At 37.0% G+C, this 23,129-nt stretch overlaps 1 protein-coding gene across 9 annotated transcripts in view; it reads right to left on the bottom strand.

The window, feature by feature from the left end:
- Positions 1-23,129, bottom strand: part of DCAF6 (DDB1 and CUL4 associated factor 6) — a 173,813-nt gene that overhangs the window by 128,817 nt on the left and 21,867 nt on the right. For 7 of the 9 annotated variants that reach the window (XM_032637199.1, XM_032638781.1, XM_032632494.1 and 4 more), the window contains exon 2: positions 18,662-18,723. The exons of the other annotated variants lie outside the window; for them this stretch is intronic. Coding sequence is in view for 5 of the 7 variants with exons in the window: in XM_032632494.1 (XP_032488385.1) it covers positions 18,662-18,723 (62 nt within the window). In the remaining 2 variants the exon portion in view is untranslated. The remainder of the gene's footprint in view (positions 1-18,661; positions 18,724-23,129) is intronic. 9 annotated transcript variants of the gene reach the window in all.

Here is a 23,129-nt window from a genome sequence, read left to right as displayed (position 1 = left end):
AGTGAGCGAGTGGCATGGACATATATACACTACCAAATGTAAAATAGATAGCTAGTGGGAAGCAGCCACATAGCACAGGGAGATCAGCTCGGTGCACTGTGACCACCTAGAGGGGTGGGATAGGGAGGGTGGGAGGCAGGGAGACGCAAGAGGGAAGAGATAATGGGAACATATGTATATGTATAACTGATTCACTTTGTTATAAAGCAGAAACTAACACTTTATTGGAGTATAATTGTAAAGCAATTATACTCCAATAAAGATGTAAAAAAAATAAATATAAGAGCCAAAACTTTAAAGCTCTTAGAAGGAAACACAGGTCTCAGTCTTCACGAAAACTTAAACCACAATGAATTACCACTTCACATCGTTAAAATGGCTATAATAATTTAAGAAAAAGAAAACACAAAATATAAGAAGAATTAGAATGTCAAGAAACTGGAACCTTGATACATTTCTGGTAGGAATGCAACATAATACAGCTATTTGGAAAGCAGTTTGGCAGTACGGTCAAAAACTGAAACAGAGTTACGCTAAGAGCCAGCAATTCCACAGCAAAATGTATACCCAAGAGAACTGAAAACATGTCACAGAAAAACTTCTACACTCAAGTTCACAGCTGCATTATTCATAACAGACAAAAAGGGAAGCATTTCAAATGTTCACCAAATAATGAATAAACAAAATGTGACTAACCCATTTGCTCATAACAAAATATCCATACAATGAAGTATTATTCAGCCATAAAAAGAAATAATGATACATGCTGCAACATGGATGAACCTTTAAAAAGTATGCTAAGTGAAAACCAGTCTGAAAGGCCACATATTATATGGTTCATTTACATAAAAAGTACAGAATAAGCTTATCTACAAAGACAGAAAGCAGATTATAGCTTGGTGGAGGGGGAATGGGAGTGACTGATAATTGGTATGGACTTTCTCTTTGGGATAGTGAAAATATACTGGAATTAGATAGCAGTGACAGCTATACAACTTTATGAATATAGTTAAAAGGCACTGCACTGAACACTTAAAAGAGATGAATTTTATGGAATGTGAACTATATCCAAATTTTAAAAAATAAGAAGGAATTACTGACTTCCACTTTCAATCAAGGTGGAGTAACTAGGACCAGATTTACTATCACATCTGAAACAACCAAAAACAGCAGAATATACATTCTTTTTAAGTACACATGAAATATTTACCAATATAGAAGATATTTACTATGGGGCATAAAACAAATCTCAATATATTTAAAAGACTTCAAGTCCCATAAAATGTTTTCTGTCCAAAATGGAATTAAATTAGAAATCATTAACACAAAGAAATATTTGAAAACTATAAAATTGCACATGGTCAAAAAAGAAATCACAAAATAAATTACAAAGTATTTTTAACTGAATGACAATAAAAGCACAACATACCTCAATTTTGGGGTTGTAGCGAACATAGTGCTTAGAACGAAATTTACAGCACAAAAACACCTATATTAGAAGGATAAAGGTCCCATAACAATGACTTCCACTTCCACTCAAAAAGGTATAACAAGAAGGCCAATGAAATCAAAAGTCAAAAGAAGATTGGAAATAATGAATATAAGAGCAGAAATCAATGAAAAAGAAAACAGGAAAACACAGAAAATTGATAAAGCCAGAAACTGGTGCATTGAAAAGACAAAGTTAATGAACCTCTACTCAGACTAATCAAGAAAAAGAAGGGGTGGGGGAACTCATTACCAATATCAGGAATGAGAGCAGTGACATCATTACACATTCTACAAATATTTAAACATATAAAAGAACACTGTGGACAACTTTATCAAATAAATTCAACAACGTGGGGAGTTAACAAAATCCCTGAAACACACACACTAAACAAAATTTACTCAAGACTGTCCATTTTTATTAACAAACTGCAGTTAGAATTTTCAACAAAGAAAACTCCAGGCCCAGACTGCTTTGCTGGTGAATTTTGCCAAGTATTTTAAAAAAATAAAAGATGAAAATTCTGTACTAAGTATTTTAGAAAACTAAAAAGAACAGTATACTTACCAACTCATTGATACAAGAAAACTATGGACCAATATCCTTAATGTACACACAAAAACTCTAAAACAGAATTTTAGAAAATTGAATAAAACAATATATGAAAATAGATAACACATCATGACTCAAGGAAAATGCAAGAATGGTTTGACACTCAAATATTAATCAATGTAACCCATGATATTAACAAACTAAAAAAAAAACATATGATCACTGCAATAAATGCAGTGACATCTGAATAAACATCTGAAAAAAGAACAGACATTTGAAAAAAATCCAACAATGATTCATAAAAAGAGCTCTCAGCAAAGTAGAATGCAACTTTTTCAACTGGACAATGCACATCCGTTAAGAAACCATCATACTTAATAATGAAAGACTGGATGCTTTCCCTCTAAGATCAGAACAAGACAGGGATGTCTGCTCTCACCACTTCTGTTCAACACTGTCTAGGGTACTAGACAGCACAGTAAGACAAGAAAAAGAAATAAAAGGAAACCGGACAGGAAAAGAAGTAAACCTATCTTTATTCTCAGATGCCAAAATTGTTTATATAGAATATCCTACAGAATCTTAAAAAAAGGGGGCTGGAACTATTAAGCTTAGGAAATTTGAGGGATACAGATGAATACCATATTCCCTTGGTATCCAGTAGAATGGGTTCCAGGACCCCCGGACGAATGCCAAAGTCTGTAGATGCTCAAGTACCTTATATAAAATGGAGAAATACAGTCGACCCTCGGTATCCACAGATGCAGAACCTGTGGATACGGAGGGATGACTGTATGTAAAAATAGATAGCACAACGAATTAAAACCACATATTGCTATTGCTAAATATCTATTAGAATGTCTAAAATTAAAAAGAATGACTGAAAAAAAAAAAAGAAAGACTGTATCAGGTCTGAAGGAAGAAAGAGAACAGTATAATAGTAGCAAACTTCAACACCCCACTTTAAACAATGGATAAATCATACCGACAGAAAAATCAGTAAGGAAACATTAGACTTGTATTAAACTTTAGATCAAATGAATCTAACAGATACATATAGAACATTCCATCCAACAACAGAACATTCTTCTCAAGTGAACACAGAACATTCTCCAGGATAAATCATGTTAGACCACAAAACAAGTATTAGCAAACATTAAAAGAATGAAATCCTACCAAGTATCTTTCCTGCCCACAGTGGTATGAAAATAGAAATTGACAGGAGGAAAACTGAAAATTTCACAAACATGTGGAAATTAAATAACACACTCCTGGACAACCAGAGCATCAAAGAAAAAAATCAAAAAATATCTTCAGACAAGTGAAAATGGAAACAAGACACACGGAATGCAGCAAAAGCAGTTCTCAGTGGGAAGTTTATAGCAATCAATGCCTACATTAAGAAAAAAAGAAAGATCTCAAATAAACCATCTAAATTTACACATTGAGGAACTAGAAAGGAAAAACAAAGCCCAAAGTTGGCAGAAAGAAGATGATAAAGATCAGAGCAGAAATGAATAAAATAGAGAACAGGAAAATAACAGAAAAGATTAAAAAAACTAAAAGCTGGTTTTTTGAAAAGATTAACAAAATTGACAAACATTTCGAAGGACTTAACAAGAGTATAAAATTATAAATAAAAGAGAAGACATTACAACTGATACCATAGAAACATAAAGAGTCATAAAAGACTACTATGAACAATTATACACCAACAAATTAGACAACCTGGAATAAATTCCTAGGAACATATAATTGACTAAGACTGAATCATGAAAAAAGAAAATCTGAACAGAACAATAATGAGTAAAGAGATTAAATAAAAAACCTCCCAACAGTAACAACAACAAAAAAGCCTAGGACCAGATAGCTTCTCAGGCTTTAAATGTTTACCAAATGTTTCAAGAAGAATTAAACTCATTTTCTGAGGTAAGCATTACCCTCACACCAAGGCCAGATAAGGCTACTACAGGAAAAGAAAACTACAAGCCAACATTGCTGATGAATATAGAGGCAAAAATTATCAAGAAAATACTAGCAAATCAAATTCAAAATCACATTAAAAGTATCATACACCAGGACTTCCCTGGTGGTCTAGAGGTTAAGACTCTGCCCTTCCAATGCAGGAGGTGCAGCTTTGATCCCTAGTTAGGGAACTAAGATCCCACATGCCACGCAGCGCAGACAAAAAATTTTAAAAAAAAATTTTTTTAAAGTATCATTGACCCATACACCATAATCAACTGGGATTTACCACTGAAATGTAAGCACGGTTCAATATAAAGAAATCAATAATTTTAATACACCTCATTAATGGAAAGATAAAAATGATTGTCTCAATAGATGCACAAAAAGCATTTAACTAAATTCAACATCTTTCATGATAAAAATTCTCAACAAACTAGGAATAGAAGGATTACACCTCAACATAAAAAAGGCCATATATAACAAGTCCACAGCTAACACCATACTCAAGGGTGAAACGTTGAAAAAAGCTTTTCCTCTAAGATCAGGAGCAAGACAAGGATGTCCATTCTCATCACTTGTATTCAACATACTACTGGAAGTCCCAGCCAGAATAATTAGACAGGAAAAAGAAATAAAAGGCATCTAAATTGGAAATGAAGACATAAAACTATCTTCGTTTGCAGATGACCTCATCGTATATATATTGATAGAAAATCCTGAAGACTTCACCAAAAATTTATTAGCACTAACAAATGATTTCAATAGTTTCAAGATATATCATCAACAAACAAAAACCAGTTGCATTTCTGTATACTAACAATGAACTATCTGAAAATGAAATAAAGAAAACAAGCCCATTTACAACAGTATCAAAAACAATAAAATACTCAGGAATAAAGTTAACCAGGGAGGTGAAAGATCTATACACTGAAATCTATACGACAAAGATGAGAAACACTGAAAAAACAAACAGAAAGACACATTCATGTATGAAAAAAGTTAGTATTATACTATACTACTCAAAAGCCATCTACAGATTTACAGCAATCCCTATCAAAATTCCAAAAGCATTTTTCACAGAAATAGAAGTCCTGAAGTTTGTACGGAACAACTCCCTCTTGCGAGAGTACCGTAATCACAACTGACTGCTGGGCAATCATCGACAGAAAGACACTGAAAATCATCAAAAGATACCCAACACCCAAAGAAAAAGGAGAACCCCCAATGAGGTGGTAGGAGGGGCGCAATCACAATAAAGTCAAATCCCATAACTGCTGGGTGGGTGATTCACAAACAAAAGAACAAGTATACCTCAGAAGTCCACCCACTGGAGCGAAGGTTCTGAGCCCCACATCAGGCTTCCCAAATTGGGGGTCTGGCAATGGGAGGAGGAATTCCCAGAGAATCAGACTTTAAAAGCTAGCGGGATTTGATTGCAGGACTTCGACAGAACTGGGTAAAACAGAGATTCCACTCTTGGAGGACACAGACAAAATAGTGTGTGCATCAGGACCCAGGGAGAAAGAGAAGTGACCCCATAGGAGACTGAACCAGACCTACCTGCTAGTGTTGGAGGACCTATGCATAGGAGGGGGGTGGCTGTCGCTTACAACAGGGACAAGGACACTGGCAGCAGAAATTCTGGGAAGTACTCCCTGGCATGAGCCCTCCCGGAATCCACAATTAGCCCCACCAAAGAGTTGGGTAGGCTCAAGTGCTGGGACACCTCAGGCCAAACAACCGACAGGGAGGGAACAGAGCCCCACCCATCAGCAGAAAAGTGGATTAAAGTTTTACTGAGCTTTGCCCACCAGAGATACACCAAGCTCTTCCAACCACAAGGCCCTCCCAGCAGGAAGCTTGCATGAGCCTCTTCGATATCCTGATCCACCAGAGGGCAGAGAGAAAGAGCAAGAAGAACTACAATTCTGCAGCCTGTGGAATGAAAACCACATTCACAGTAAGACAGACAAAATGAAAAGTGACAGGACTATGTACCACATAAAGGAACAAGATAAAACCCCAGAAAAACAACTAAATGAAGTAGAGATAGGCAACCTTTCAGAAAAAAAATTCAGAATAATGATAGTAAAAATGATCCAGGACCTCAGAAAAATAATGGAGTCAAATATCAAGAAGATGCAAGAAATGTTTAACAAAGACCTAGAAGAATTAAAGAAGAACACCTAGAAGAATTAAAGAACAGACAAACAGAGCTGAACAATACAATAACTGAAATGAAAACTACACTAGAAGGAATCAATAGTAGAATAACTGAGGCAGAAGAACGGATAAGTGACCTGGAAGACAGAATGGTAGAATTTACTGCCACAAAAGAGAATAAAGAAAACGGAATAAAAAGAAATGAAGACAGACTAAGAGACCCTGGGACAACATTAAACACACCAACATTCGCAACATAGCAGTCCCAGAAAGAGAAGAGAGAGAGAAAGGACCCGAGAAAATATTTCAAGAGTTTATAGTCGAAAACTTCCCTAACATTAGAAAGGAAATATCCACTCAAGTCCAGGAAGTGCAGAGTCCCAGGCAAGATAAACCCAAGCAGAAAGACGTCAAGACACACAGTAATCAAACTGACAAAAATTTAAGAAAAAAATTATTAAAAGCAACAAGGGAAAAATGACAACATACAACTCCCATAAGATTTACAGCTGATTTCTCAGCAGAAACGCCACAAGCCAGAAGGTACTGGCACGATATATTTAAAGTGATGAAAGGGAAGAACCTAAAACCAAGATTACTCTACCCAGCAAGGATCTCATTCTGATTCAAAAGAGAAATCAAAAGCTTTACAAACAAGCAAAACCTCAGAGAATTCAGCACCACCAAAGCATCTCTACAACAAATGCTAAAAGAAATTCTCTAAGTGGGAAACACAAGAGAAGAAAAGGACCTACAAAAGCAAACCCAAAACAATTAAGAAAATGGTAACAGGAACATACATATGTATAATTACCTTAAATGTGAATGGATTAAATGCTCCAACCAAAAGACAGGCTCACTGAATGGATAAAAACACAAGGCCCATATATATACTGTGTACAAGAGACCCACTTCATACCTAGGGATACACACAGACTGAAAGTAAGAGGATGGAAAAAGATATTCCATCCAAATGGAAATCAAAAGAAAGCTGGAGTAGCAATACTCATAAAAGAAAAAATAGACTTTAAAATAAAGACTACTAAAAGAGACACGGAAGGACACTACATAATGATTAAGGGATCAATCCAAGAACAAGATATAACAATTGTAAATATTTATGCACCCAACATAGGAGCACCTCAATATGTAAGTCAAACACTAACAGCTATAAAACGGGAAATTGACAGTAACACAATAATAGTAGGTAGGGGACTTCAACACTCCACTTTTCTATTGGACAAGTCATCCAAAATGACAATAAATAAGGAAACACAAGCTTTAAATGACACATTAGACCAGATAGACTTAATTGATATTTATAGGACATTCCATCCAAAAAAAGCAGATTATACTTTCTTTGCAAGTGCACGTGGAACATTCTCCAGGATAGCTCACATCTTGGGTTACAAATCAAGTCTCGGTAAATTTAAGAAAACTGAAATCATATCAAGCATCTTTTCAAACCACAACACTATGAGATTAGAAATAAATTACAGGGAAAATAACGTAAAAAACACAATCATATGGAGGCTAAACAATGTTACTAAATAACCAAGAGATCACTGAAGAAATCAAAGAGGAAAATAAAAAATACCTAGAGACAAATGACAACAAAAACGCAATGATCCAAAACCTATGGGATGCAGCAAACCCAGTTCTAAGAGGGAACTTTATAGCAATACAACCCTACCTCAAGAAACAAGAAAAATCTCAAAGAAACAATCTAACCTTACACTTAAAACAACCAGAGAAAGAAGAACAAAGAAAACCCAAAGTTAGTAGAAGGAAAGAAATCATAAAGATCGGAGCAGAAATAAATGAAATAGAAACAAAGAAAACAAAAGCAAGGATCAATAAACCTAAAAGCTGGTTCTTTGAGAAGATAAACAAAATTGATAAACTTTTAGCCAGACTCAAATCAATAAAATTAGAAGTGAAAAAGGAGAAGTTACAACAGACACCACAGAAATACAAAGCATCATAAGAGACTATTATAAGCAATCTATGCCAATAAAATGGACAACCTGGAAGAAACAGATGAATTCTTAGAAAGGTATAACCTTCCAAGACTGAACCAGGAAGAAATAGAAAGTATGAACTGATCAATCACAAGCACTGAAACTGAAACTGTGATGAAAAATCTTCAAACACACAGAAGTCCAGGACCAGACCCTTTCAGGTGAATTCTCTCAAACAGAGAAGAGCTAACACTCATGCTTCTCAACTCTTCCAAAAAAACTGCAGAAGAAGGAACACTCCCAAACTCATTCTACGAGGCCACCATAACCCTGATACCAAAAGAAGACAAAGATACTACAAAAAAAATTACAGACTAATATCACTGATGAACACAGATGCAAAAATCCTCAACAAAATACTAGGAAACAGAATCAAACAACACACTGAAAGGATCATACATCATGATCAAGTGGAATTTATCCCAGGGATGCAAGGATTCTTTGATATATGCAAATCAAACAATGTGATACACCATATTAACAAACTGAAGAATAAAAACCATATGATCATCTCAATAGATGCAGAAAAAGCTTTTGACAAAATTCAACACCCATTTATGATAAAAACTCTCCAGAAAGTGGGCATAGAGGGAACCTACCTCAACATAATAAAGGCCATATATGACAAACCCACAGCCAACATCATTCTCAAAGGTGAAAGATTGAAAGCATTTCCTCTAAGATCAGGAAGAAAACAAGGATGTTCACTCTCGCCAGTATTATTCAACATAGTTTTGAAAGTCCTAGCCATGGCAGTAAGAGAAGAAAAAGAAATAAAAGGAATGCAAATTGTAAAGGAAGTAGTAAGACTGTCACTGTTTGCAGATGAGATGATACTATATATAGATAATCCTAAATATGCCACCAGAAAACTACTAGAGCTAATCAATGAATTTGGTAAAGTTTCAGGATACAAAATTAATGCACAGAAGTCTCTTGCATTCCTAGACACTAATGATGAAAAATATGAAAGAGAAATTAAGGAAACACTCCCATTCACCACTGCCACAAAAAGAATAAAATACCTAGGAATAAACCTACCTAAGGAGGTAAAAGTCCTGTACTCAGAAAACTATCAGATACTGATGAAAGAAATCAGAGATGACACAAACAGATGGAGAGATATACCATGTTCTTGGATTGGAAGAATCAATATTGTGAAAATGACTATATTACTCAAAGCAATCTACAGATTCAATGCAATCCCTATCAAACTACCAATGGCACTTTTTACAAACTAGAACAAAAAATCTTAAAAGTTGTATGGAGACACAAAATACCCTGAATAGCCAAAGCAATCTTGAGGGAAAAAAAACAGAACTGTAGGAATCATACTCCCTCACCTCATACTATACTACAAAGCTACAGTAATTAAGACAATAGGGCACTGGAACAAAAACAGAAATATAGATCAATGGAACAGGACAGAAAGCCCAGACATAAACCTACACACCTCTGGTCAACTAATCTACGACAAAGGAGGCAAGGATATACAATGGGGAAAAGACAGTCTCTTCAATAAGTGGTGCTGGGAAAACTGGACAGCTATATGGAAAAGAATGAAATTAGAACACTACCTCACACCATACACAAAAATAAACTCAAAATGGATTAAAGACCTAAATGTAAGACCAGACACTATAAAACTCTTACAGAAAAACATCAGAAGAACACTCTGAAATAAATCACAGCAAGATCTTTTTTGACCCACCTCCTAGAGTAATGGAAATAAAAACAAAAATAAATGGGACCTAATGAAACTTAAAAGCTTTTGCACAGCAAAGGAAAACTGTAAACAAGACGAAAACTCAACCCTCAATATGGGAGAAAATATTTGCAAACAAATCAACGGACAAAGGATTAATCTCCAAAATACATAAAAAGCTCATGCAGCTCAATATTAAAAAAACAAACAACCCAATTAAAAAATGGGCAGAAGGGGCTTCCTTGGTGGCGCAGTGGTTGAGAGTCCGCCTGCCAATGCAGGGGACACGGGTTCGTGCCCCGGTCCGGGAAGATCCCACATGTCGCGGAGCGGCTGGGCCCATGAGCCATGGCCTCTGAACCTGCACGTCCGGAGGCCGTGCTCCACAACGGGAAAGGCCACAACAGAGAGGCCCGCGTACCGCCAAAAAAAAGTTTGTAAGCATAAAAATGGGCAAAGACCTGAAAAACATTTTTCCAAAGAAGACATACAAATGGCCAAAAAGTACATGAAACAGTGTTCAACATCACTAATCATCAGAAAAATGCAAATCAAAGCCACAAATGAGGGAGGACCCTGGAAGTCCAGTAGTTAGGACTCGGTGCTTTCACTGCTGTGGCCCAGGTTCAATCCCACGAGCTGCACAGCATGGACAACAACAACAAAAAAAGAACACAATGAGATACCATCTCAGATGTATTAGAATGGCTATTATCAAAAATATAAGAGATAAGAAGTGCTGGTAAGGACGTGGAGAAAAGGGATCCTTGTGCACCACTGGTGGGAAGGGAAATTGATACAGCAACTACAGGAAACACTATGGAGGTTCCTCAAAAAATTTAAACTAGAACTACCATATAATCCAGCAATCCCAATTTTGGGTATATATTTGAAGGAAATTAAAATACTATCTTGAAGAGATATCTGCAGCACCCCATATTCATTGTGTATTTACGATACCAAGACACGAAAAGAACCTAGGTGTCTGTCAATGGATGAATGGATAAATATGATAAACACACACACCCATGCACACAATGGAATATTTTTCAGCCATAAAATTGAAGGAAATCCTGATGTTTGCAACAATGTGGATGAATGCCGAGGGTGAGATAAAGAATGACAAATACTGTATGATATCACTTATATGTGGAATCTAAACACGCTCAACTGATAGAAACAGAGAGTAGACTGGTGGCTGCCAGAGGCTGGAAGGTGGAGGAAATGAGATGTTCAAAAAGTATAAACTACCAGTTATAAGGTGAGTAAGTTCTGGAATCTAATGTACAGCATGGTGTTTATAGGTAGCAATACTGTGCTGTATACTGGAAAGATGCTAAGAAAGTAAATATTAAATGTTCTCACCACCACCACCACAACAACAAAATGGAAATTATGTGAAGTGATAAATGTGTTAACTAAGCTTATTGTGGTAATCATTTTGCAATATATATGTGTATCAAATCATTACATTTTACACATTAAACTTATACATTTATATATGCAAATTATATCTCAATAAAGATGGGGAAAAAATAGAGTAGAAGGATACCCATGAAACTAAAACAAGTGGTTATGTGTTTTAGGGAACAGAAAAAAATGGGAAAGACAGGAACAGGAGTGAGAGCCACACTTCTCAATGTATACTTTTTTTTTGTTAATTTATTGTATTTATTTTGGCTGTGTTTGGTCTTAGTTGTGGAATGCGAGATCTTCATTGTAGTATGCAGGATTTTTCATTGTGGCGCACGGGCTTCTCTCTAGTTGTGGCGTGCAGGCTCTAGAGCACGCAGGCTCAGTAGTTGTGGTGCACAGGCTCTCTAGTTGTGGCATGTGGGCTCAGTAGTTGCAGCACGCAGGCTCTCTCGTGGTAGCACACAGGCTCTAGAGCATGTGGGCTCAGTAGTTGTGGCACGTGGGCTTAGTTGCCCCATGGCATGTGGGATCCCGACCAGGGATCGAACCTGCATCCCATGCATCAGAAGGTGGATTCTTAACCACTGGACCACCAGGGAAGTCCCTCAATGTGTATTTTTTTATGTAGTTTATTTTTGTACCATGAGAAGGCATCACCCGTTTTAAAAAATGCAAAATAAAAATAAGGACAAAAATTTTTTTAGTATGCAAGCAGAAAAGATATCTTTAAGCTAGTAAGAAAAGTTTATGTTCCACTCATCCTTAGAAAAATATTTGAGAAAATACTCAGTAAAACCTGAAAATAAATTCAAAACTGGAAAGATACAGAATCCACAGCTTGTAAAAACTTCAGAATACCACAAAGGCAGTTATACATTATGCAAGAATCCATCTGAAATTAACACCAGAAAATTCTCCTTTGAGTAAGGAGAAAGACTTGACCTTAGTTCCTTAAAGAAACACATAAAATCCAATATATAACACATGCTTTTGTGTCTTCGATAAACACTTCATAAGTGCCAAATATGTGGTAGGCACTCCCCTCGACACTAGACGAAGAAAATAAATTTATGAAGATATATTTGGTGTCCAGAGTGCTAGAGTAGAGGGAGGCAGGTATGCAGACTATGAACAAATAAATAAATGCATAATTATAATGTCAGTATTATGGTGAAAAAAACAGAAGAAAGAGAAAGATACTGATGAGGAGTGGGGAGCTATTAGGGTGGTCAGGAAAAGCGTCTCTGACAGGTTAACAGTTAGAGCTAAATGAAATGACGAGGTAAGCTTCAAAGATATGTGAGGAAGAAAGTTCTAGGCAAAAAACAAAATACGTACGACAGAGGTGTACTAGGTGCATTTAAAGAAACAGCAAAAAGATGAGTATGACTAAAACAAACATGTATAATGGAGAATACAGTAAGGGATGAAATGGAAAAGAAGGCAAGTGCCAAATCATGTAGCGTCTCTGAAGCAGTAAGGCCTTTGGATATACTATACGTAAGCCAGAAACCCATTAGAGAGTTTTGAGCAGCTGAGTGTGCTCACCTATAAAACAGATGATATATTATATAATTTTCTTCCTATTCTCTCCTTATTGTGACGAGCTTAATGAAAACTATGACATATACATATGTATAAGACATTAACACTGTTTACTGAATTTTGACTTTTAGAATAAATACATTGACAAATTTCAGAAAATAACAACGGCTACAGAATAGGAGGCAAATGAAATCAACACTGATAATACAAAAGCATATATAGCTGAAAAAGGTGTGAAATAGAGATAGGAAGGTGGAAGAAGGGTGAAAGCCTTAAATATACTTTACAGAATAGGGATTCAAGAAATACTGTCTATGAATGACAGAAAAACAAAACGATGCTTAAGTGTGTTGTTTAAAATTAAAGTGACAGCTGGAGAGACGGAGAACAGTAACGAAATTTTTGAGAAGCCTACATCTTAGAAAATTGTATAAATTAGTTAATTCCTCTTCTATCATAGCAGAAAAACAATGGACAACACCCAAAGTTGACACTTCAAGAAAGACCAACATAATACTATCACACAGAAATGAAAGAAATTACCAGAAGATCTGAAATAAAACACGGATTAAAAGAGGCTGCTTAAGGAGGATAAGAACAGAATAAGGGAGTGCAGTATATGTCCATTTCTTTTTGTTATGATCCATTTTTAACCATGAGCATCAGGGGAACCTCAAGAGTGGTGCTAAGGTTTAAAATAAATAACATATATTGATATCAAAAGTGTATTTACAGCATAATTATAATACCACAACTGTGAACAGGAAAAAGATAACATTTTGGAGGATCGGAATATAGACACTTTTCCCCTCTTTGCTTAAGTTTTAAATGTTTGAATCCTTAGAGTTAAGGCCTAGACCCTCCAGTTTGCAATTTCTTTCCATGTGCTCGTTCTAGTCTCATGTTTTCAATTTGTAGCTATAGCACTGTTTTCCAAAGTATGATCTACAGATCACCTAGATTAAAATCACCTAAAGTGTTGACTAGAATACAGATTCCGGGGACTTCCCTGGTGGTGCAGTAGTTAAGAATCTGCCTGCCAATCAAGTACCTTTTTGGACCACAACACTATGAGACTAGCTATCAATTACAGGAAGAAAACGGTAAAAAATAAAAATATATGGAGGCTAAACAATATGCTTCTAAACAACTAAGATCACAGAAGAAATCAAAGAAGAAATCAAATAAATACCTAGAAACAAATGACAACGAAAACACAATGACCTAAAACCTATGGGATGCAGCAAAAGCAGTTCTAAGATGGAAGTTTATAGGAATACAATCCTACCTCAAAAAACAAGAAAAATCTCAAATAAACAACCTAACCTTACATGTAAAGCAATCAGAGAAAGAACAAAAAAACCCCGAAGTTAGCAAAAGGAAAGAAATCATAAAGATCAGATCAGAAATAAATGGAAAAAAAATGAAGGAAACAATAGCAAAGATCAATAAAACTAAAAGCTGGTTCTTTGAGAAGACAAAATTGATAAACCATTAGACTCATCAGGAAAAAAGGGAGAAGACTCAAATCAACAGAATTAGAAATGAAAAAGGAGAAGTAACAACTGACTGCAGAAATACAAAGGAGCATGAGAGATTACTAAAAGCAACTATATGCCAATAAAATGGACAACCTGGAAGAAATGGACAAATTCTTAGAAAAGTACAATCTTCCAAGACTGAACCAGGAAGGACTAGAAAGTACGAACAGACCATTCACAAGCACTGAAATTGAAACTGTGATTAAAAATCTTCCAACAAACAAAAAGCCCAGGAACACATGGCTTCACAGGCAAATTCTAACAAAGATTTAGAGAAGAGTGAACAACTACCTTTCTAAAACTCTTCCAAAATACAGCAGAGTGAGGAACACTCCCAAACTCATTCTATGAGGCCACCATCACCCTGATACCAAAACCAGACAAATATATCACAGAAAAAGAAAATTACAGGCCAATATCACTGACGAACATAGATGCAAAAATCCTCAACAAAATACTAGCAAACAGAATCCAACAGCACATTAAAAGGATCATACATCATGATCAAGTGGGGTTCATTCCAGGAATGCAAGGATTCTTCACTATATGCAAAACAATCAATGTGGCACACCATATTAACAAACTGAAGGATAAAAACCATGTGATCACCTCAATAGATGCAGAAAAAGCTTTTGACAAAATTCAACACCCATTTATGATAAAAACTCTCCAGAAAGTGGGCATAGAGAGAACCTACCTCAACATAATAAAAGCCATATATGACAAATTCACAGCCAACATCATTCTCAATGGTGAAAAACTGAAAGCATTTCCTCTAAGATCAGGAACAAGACAAGGTTGCCCACTTTCACCACTATTATTCAACATAGTTTTGGAAGTATTATCCATGGCAGTCAGAGAGGAAAAAGAAATATAAGGAATCTAAATTGGAAAAGAAGAAAAAGTGTCACTGTTTGCAGATGACATGATCTATACATAGAAAATCCTAAAGATGACACCAGAAAACTACTAGAGCTGATCAATGAATTTGGTAAAGTAGCAGGATACAAAATTAATGCACAGAAATCTGTTGCATTCCTACACACTAAAAATGAAAAATCAGAAACAGAAATTATGGAAACAATCCCATTTATCACTGCAACAAAAAGAATAAAATACCTAGGAATAATCTACCTAAGGAGGCGAAAGACCTGCATGCTGAAATCTATAAGACACTGATGAAACACATTAAAGACCATACAAACAGATGGAAAGATATACCATGTTCTTGGATTAGAAGAATCAATATTGTGAAAATGACTATATTACTCAAAGCAATCTACAGATTCAGTGCAATCCCTATCAAACTACCAATGGCATTCTTCACTGAACTAGAACAAAAAATTTTACAATTTGCATGGAAACACAAAAGACCCCAAATAGCCAAAGCAATCTTGAGAAAGAAAACAGAGCTGGAGGAATCAGGCTCCCTGACTTCAGGCTATACTACAAAGCTACAGTAATCAAGACAGTATGGTACTGGCACAAAAACAGTATATCAATCAATGGAATAGGATAGAAAGCCCAGTGATAAACCCACACACATATGGTCACCTTACCTTTGACAAAGGAGGCAAGAATATACAATGGAGAAAAGACAGCTTCTTCAATAAGTGGTGCTGGGAAAACCGGACAGCTACAGGTAAAAGAATGAAATTAGAACACTTCCTAACACCATACACAAAAATAAACTCAAAATGGATTAAAGACCTAAATGTAAGACCAGACACTATCAAACTCTTAGAGGAAAACATAGGCAGAACACTCTATGACATAAATCACAGCAAGATCCTTTTTGACCCACCTCCTAGATTAATGGAAATAAAATCAAAAATAAACAAATGGGACCTAATGAACCTTAAAAGCTTTTGCACAGCAAAGGAAACCATAAACAAGAGAAAAAGACAAACCTCCAAATGGGAGAAAATATTTGCAAACGAAGAAACGGACAAAGGATTAATCTCCAAAACATACAAGCAGCTTATGCATCTCAGTATCAAAAGACCAAACAACCTGATCCATGAATGGGCAGAAGACCTAAATAGACATTTCTCCAAAGTAGACATACAGATTGCCAACAAACACATGAAAAGATGTTCAACATCACTAATCATTAGAGAAATGCAAATCAAAACCACAATGAGGTATCACCTCACACCGGTCAGAATGGCCATCACCAAGAAATCTAGAAACAATAAATGCTGGAGAGGGTGTGGAGAAAAGAGAACGCTCCTGCACTGTTGGTGGGAATGTAAATTGATACAGCCACTATGGCGAACAGTATGGAGGTTCTTTAAAACACTGAAAATAGAACTACCTAATGACCCAGCAATCCCACTACTGGGCATATACCCTGAGAAAACCATAATTCAAAAAGATGCATGTAACACAAAGTTCACTGCAGCACTATTTACAATAGCCAAGACATGGAAGCAACCTAAATGTCCATTGACAGATGAATGGATAAACAAGATGTGGCACCTATATACAATGGAATATTACCCAGCCATAAAAAGGAACAAAATTGAGTCATTTGTAATGAGGTAGACGGACCTAGAGCCTGTCATACAGAGTGAAGTAAGTCAGAAAGAGAAAAACAAATACCATATGCTAACACACATATAAGCAATCTAAAACCTAGTGGGAGGACAGGAATAAAGACACAAACGTAGAGAACAGACTTGAGGACAGAGTGGGAAGGGGAAGCTGGTACGAAGTGAGAGAGTAGCATTGACATATATACACTACCAAATGTGAAATGGATGGCTAGTGGGAAGCTGCTGCATAGCACAGGGAAATCAGCGCGATGCTTTGCGATGACCTAGAGGGGTGCAATAGGGAGGGTGGGAGGGAGGCTCAAGAGGGAGGGGATATGGGGATATATGTATACATATAGCTGATTCACTGTTTTGTACAGCAGAAACTAACACAACATTGTAAAACAATTATACTCCAATAAGAATGTTTAAAAAAAAAAGGAGATTTTTAAACAATGGGGGAAATTTGATTATGGACTGTGTATTAGATGATACAAAAAAATATACTATCTTGTTAAATTATATAATGCCATTTTGATTACATAAAAAAATGTCCATTACTTTTAGCTTATATACAGAGGTGAAATGATTTCACATCTGAGATTTGCTTTAAAATACTTCAGCAAAGAGAAAAAAATGGAATGGAAAAAGAAAATGTGCCAAAATCTTGATTAACTGCTAAATCCAGGTCCTGAGTATATGAAAAGCACGATTAAAGGGGTTTTTTTTATTAATTAATTAATTTTTTTATTTATTCATTCACTCATTTATTTTTGGCTGCGTTTGGTCTTCGTTTCTGCACGTGGGCTTCTCATTGTGGTAGCTTCTCTTGTTGCAGAGCACAGGCTCTAGGCACATGGGCTTCAGTAGTTGTGGCACAGGAGCTCAGTAGTTGTGTCTCACGGGGTCTAGAGCACAGGCTCAGTAGTTGTTACACACAGGGTTAGTTGCTCCGCGGCATGTGGGATCTTCCCAGACCACGGCTTGAACCCATGTCCCTTGCATTGGCAGGCAGATTCTTAATCACTGTGCCACCAGGGAAGTCCAGTGTCTGAAGTTTTCCTAACAAAAGCTTACAAGAGTTTTGTTTTGACCTTGTTAAATTTGGGGTGCTATTAGACATGCAACTGGAAATGTTAACTAGAGAGTTATTTATATAAATCTGGAGTTCTGGGAAGAAGTGGAAAGTTGGAAGTCATGTTTTTCAGCCATGGGACTAAACAAAATCACTTAGAAAAGTGAAGAGAAAACAGGGTGGGAGGAACCAAGATAGAATGTTGGTACATCCAACATTTGAAGGTGAAGAGGTGGAGGAGTCAGGGAAGAATGAGATAGAAAGAAAACCAAGAGAGTGTGGTGTTAGCAGAATCCAAGAGAATAAGTATTTCAAAAAAGAAAATGTATTCAACCAATGTCTAAAGTTTCTGAGAAATGACCACTAGATTTGGAGACATTAAGATCACTAGTGACTGTCACAAAATCAGTACCAATAGAGTGAAAGAGATGAAAACCTTTTGATAATGTTAGAAAACTCATCATTCTTTAAAAAATCTCCCATATGCTTTCCTAAATTCAAAGTATACTTTTACGTTTTAATGTAAAACTTAATTCTCCCATTTTCTTATACTTAGTCCAATCTCTTTTGGGAGGACTGAGGCAGTTCCTCAAACATCTGAACACTTAGTATTAAAGTCCTTCATAGTTGAGAATTAACTATTACTTACACAGCCATCATGCACATTCAGGGTTGCTTCAAGTTTTAATCTTTGGATAAATTCTCTTCTTCCTGTTTAAAAAGAAAGAACTAAATAAATCATACAATTTATTGCTTAGACAAGTGTAACACTGTTAAGAGCCTAGGAACTGTCATGAGGTAGAGTCAAGCTCTAATTTTAATTCCTCCATTTACAGGCTGAGTGACACTGGGCAAATTAACTCCTCCTCAGCCCTAGTTTCCTCATTAGAGTACCTACCTACCTCATGTGTTTATTAAGTGATTCAAGGAGAGAAAGGGCTTAGCACAGTATCTGGAACCACAATAAACACTTAAATGTTCCCTTCATTCATCCATTCATTCAACAAATATATTGCGTACTTACTCCATTCCAGGTCGTGTTCTAGGAGCTAGAGATACAATGGTAAAATAAAAGAGAAAAAGATCCCTGACTCTAGTTAGCTTAATAAAAGAAAATAAACAATATGTGACTTGGTAAAAACTCTATATGGAAAAATAAAGCAGAGAAAGGGGATAAGAGAAGACTGGAGGTGGGGAATAGGTTTTCAATTTTAAAAAGGATGGCAAACTGTTTTAGAATATGCCACCTATTTTTAAACATCTCACTTTCAGAAATGCTAAAATACTTAAAAGTTCATTTCACAGTGATGAAATGTGAGAGCACAAAAATTAAATCAGCCTAAATATCCATCAATAGCAGAAAAGTTATAATACTTCAAAAATATAATAAATTCCTCCTTTGAAAGAGAAATTATGTTTCTTTAAGAAACGAATCATTTTTACCAAAAATGGACCAAAAAGCTTCATGCTTATTCAGAAGCTGTAATGAAAGGAAGCCGAATATATATATGACAAAGAACAGTAATTAGCTAAGTAATCAGGCTGATGAGATTTCAAAATTAAACCTGACTATGCTCTCTATATACTGTCACAAGGGACTCTATTATGTTTTCTTGCATTCCACGTAAAGAGCAAGATCTTCTTGAAGCCAGACTGTTTTCTCTGTCCTTGCCTGTAACTGGTAAGATCGCTAGATAATGGATGAACACGTGGGTTAAAGATTTTGCGTGTGTTCGGGTGGGGTATAGTTCCTAAACTTATTGGAATAAAACAACCTGCAGAAATTCAGCAAAGTATTTTCATGAATTAGGTTATACTTTATATAATTAACTTTTCAAATCTGATTTTCAGTTTTAAAAAGATGCTAATTAGTAAACAGAAAAAAATTTTTTAAATCTTTTCCTTTTGGCCAATTCCTTTGGCAATCCTACTGAGTTATAAATTAAGAGTTAAGGAAAGAAGTATTCAAATTAACAACACGACAGTAATTAAAATTCATTAAAATGCTATGAAAAAAGTATTAAAATTTTTTTTCCAAATTTTTAAAATCTGGGCTTGAAAACATGGCTCTAGTCATTTCCAACTTAGAGAAAATGGTAGTGCAACATGAGAGAATAGAAGACAAAGTGAGTAATTTGAGCAAGAATTCTTCCATATGACCTTGTACATAAAAACATGCACTGAGACACGACAGAGACAAGACAGCTCCTAAATGATATTTTTATATGTGACTTAGGAGATCAAAATGATTGTATTGGGCTTCCCTGGTGGCCCAGTGGTTAAGAATCCGCCTGCCAATGCAGGGGACACGGGTTTGAGCCCCGGTCCGGGAAGATCCCACATGCCGCGGAGCAACTAAGCCCGTGCGCCACAACTACTGAGCCTGCGCTCTAGAGCCCGCGAGGCACAACTACTGAAGTCTGCGTGCCACAACTACTGAAACCCGCGTGCCTAGAGCCCATGCTCCGCAACAAGAGAAGCCACCACAATGAGAAGCCCACGCACCACAATGAAGAGTGGCCCCCGCTCACGACAACTAGAGAAAAGCCTGCACGCAGCAACGAAGACCCAACACAGCCAAAAATAAATAAATAAATAAATAAATTTATTTTTTTAAAAATTGTATTGCCCCGCATTCCATAAAATGGGCTTCTAGAACAACCTAGTATAAACCTCCTCTACCCTTTTAGTAATTAAATGCACTACACCAAGAAAGAAATAGGAGCTGAAAGCTAGGATAAAAATAAGAACTATAAGTTAAAAAAAAAAAACTGAGTCCTCTCAAATTAAAATAAAAATAAACTCATGCCTATTATCAAGAACTGTGATGAGTCTGGCCTACTTGTAAGCTAACAAGCTACCTGCCACCATTTCATGGATGCTAGCAGAAGACACAGGACTTCTGAGTCAGAGGCAAAGGATTTTACTCCTCAAGGAGAATGAGCTTCAGGTTCACACTGGTTCCCCTTGTCCCCCAATTCCCACAGGGCAATGCAGAGGGGTCTGGGGGGATACTGCACATGCAATAGGTTTGAATCACACCTGGGGAACCCTGAACTGAAGGAACGCAAATCTTATATCAAGCAAATCTGCCTAACCTTTGTCCCAAAGGAAAACATTATCTTTATTATTCTGGACAATAAATAAATCTGCCCTCTGCTCCACAGGGAGATATTATATCTCCCAAGTTTGTTCTCTGAAAAGAGAGTCCAGAACAAAGCAGCCAGTGCCTCTGCTCACAAGATGTGCAGAAATACAAAAGAGACATGGAGAACTGTCTCCCAACAATTACCCATTTGTTATGGATGAATTTACCTATCACTGAGGCTTTCTCTCCAAGTCTTTCTTGCAGCCCAAGCTGCCTCATTTAATTCCGTCTCTTTTACATTCTATTCTATATTAATAGATTGTAAGCTCCATTAAAAAAAACACTCTTTTGTTCACTCAAGTATCCTAAGTGCCTAGAACAGTGCCTAAGACAAAGGAGGCACTCAATATACATTCCTGAATCAGTGAATAAATGAACAGGCTCATAATACTGATTCTGTTCTTCAACGTGTTTTCACTCAATAATACAAGGTGAACATCCTTCACTGGCAATAAATATAGACATATTGCTCATTTTTAATGGCTCTGTAACTTATGAAACAGCTTCATAACTTATTTATTCAAGTACCTATCTCTGTTACTAGACTGAGATGCTTGGGACAAGAAATGTTAGGCTTAAATCTAACTTGGAACATACTACACATACACTGGGCAAAACTTAACATCTCAGGGCCTTAGTTCTACATTTGTAAAAATTTTATATTTGATGGGAATAATACCATCAACTTTACAGGCTTATTGTCTGGAAAAAATTAAGTAGCATATGCAAAACTCATAGATGTGACTGGTCTACTATAGACACTTAATATTCGTTCTCTCCCTATGTACACGTGGGATTGTTCTAAGTTAATATTGTCTGAAAAGAGAAAATGATTTTTTTGTTTGTTTTTGTTTTTAGGCCGCATCGTGTAGCATGTGGGATCTTAGTTCCCCGACCAGGGCTCAAATCCGTGCCCCCTGCACCCAGAGTGCAGAGTCTAACCACTGGACCACCAGGGAAGTCCCGAGAGAAAATGATTTTTAAAGAATGACTTCATTGGGCTTCTCTGGTGGCGCAGTGGTTGCGAATCTGCCTGCCAATGCAGGGGACACGGGTTCGAGCCCTGGTCTGGGAAGATCCCACATACCGCGGAGCAACTAGCCCCGTGAGCCCTAATTACTGAGCCTGCGCATCTGGAGCCTGTGCTCCGCAACAAGAGAGGCCGCGATAGTGAGAGGCCCGCGCACCGCGATGAGGAGTGGCCCCCACTTGCCGCAACTGGAGAAAGCCCTCGCACAGAAACGAAGAGCCAACACAGCCATAAATAAATTAATTAATATTTTTTTTAAAAAGGCAAAATTCCTTAAAAAAAAAAATGACTTCATTAAGGAGTTGGGGTAACTTCAACTGGTTAAGAGAAAAGAATAAGGCTGCTGATACTGAGAAACAGAGACAGAACAGCACTTTAACAAAACTTTTTGTAAGGTCGGATCTTAACAAACGGCACCGCGAAACAGAGGAAAGCTTCAAGTGAGCTTTATTAGGGAGCGCTCCCGGGCGAGGTTCACTGGTCCGAGAGAAAGGGGCCAGAGAAGTCGCGCCCAGGCGAGGGTTGGGCAAGATTTTACAGGGGAAGAAGGGAAAGGGGCGTGGTGAATCTGGGAGGGCGCAGGGTATTCCTTATTTGGTGGTCTTCTCGGGTATCCTGGGGGACCGTTAGTCCCGCCCCTCGAAAGGCGGGAAGGCTGGGTCGGGTGCAAAGTCCCCAGGTCAGTTCCTGGAACTGGGTGGTCCGGAAAGTCTCCAGGTCAGTTTCTGGAACTGGGTGGTCCGGAGAGCTTCGGTCTGATTCAGCCTGTGAATCTGATTGTGTTCCCCTGCCTCGGGCCAGTTGGCCTTACATCCCGACATCTTTGGGGTAATGGGGCGGCGTTCTGATCTCTGGCTACTTCATGCTGAATGGGGGTGTCGAAAGGGGAGTCGGGCGACCAGAGGTCCGAGGCTTAGGGGAGACCAGTGGGGGGTTCTG

The sequence above is a fragment of the Phocoena sinus genome, chromosome 1 (genome assembly GCF_008692025.1).
Source record: "Phocoena sinus isolate mPhoSin1 chromosome 1, mPhoSin1.pri, whole genome shotgun sequence".
Taxonomy (NCBI): Eukaryota; Metazoa; Chordata; class Mammalia; order Artiodactyla; family Phocoenidae; genus Phocoena; species Phocoena sinus.
This window is presented reverse-complemented; position numbering and strand designations above follow the sequence as displayed.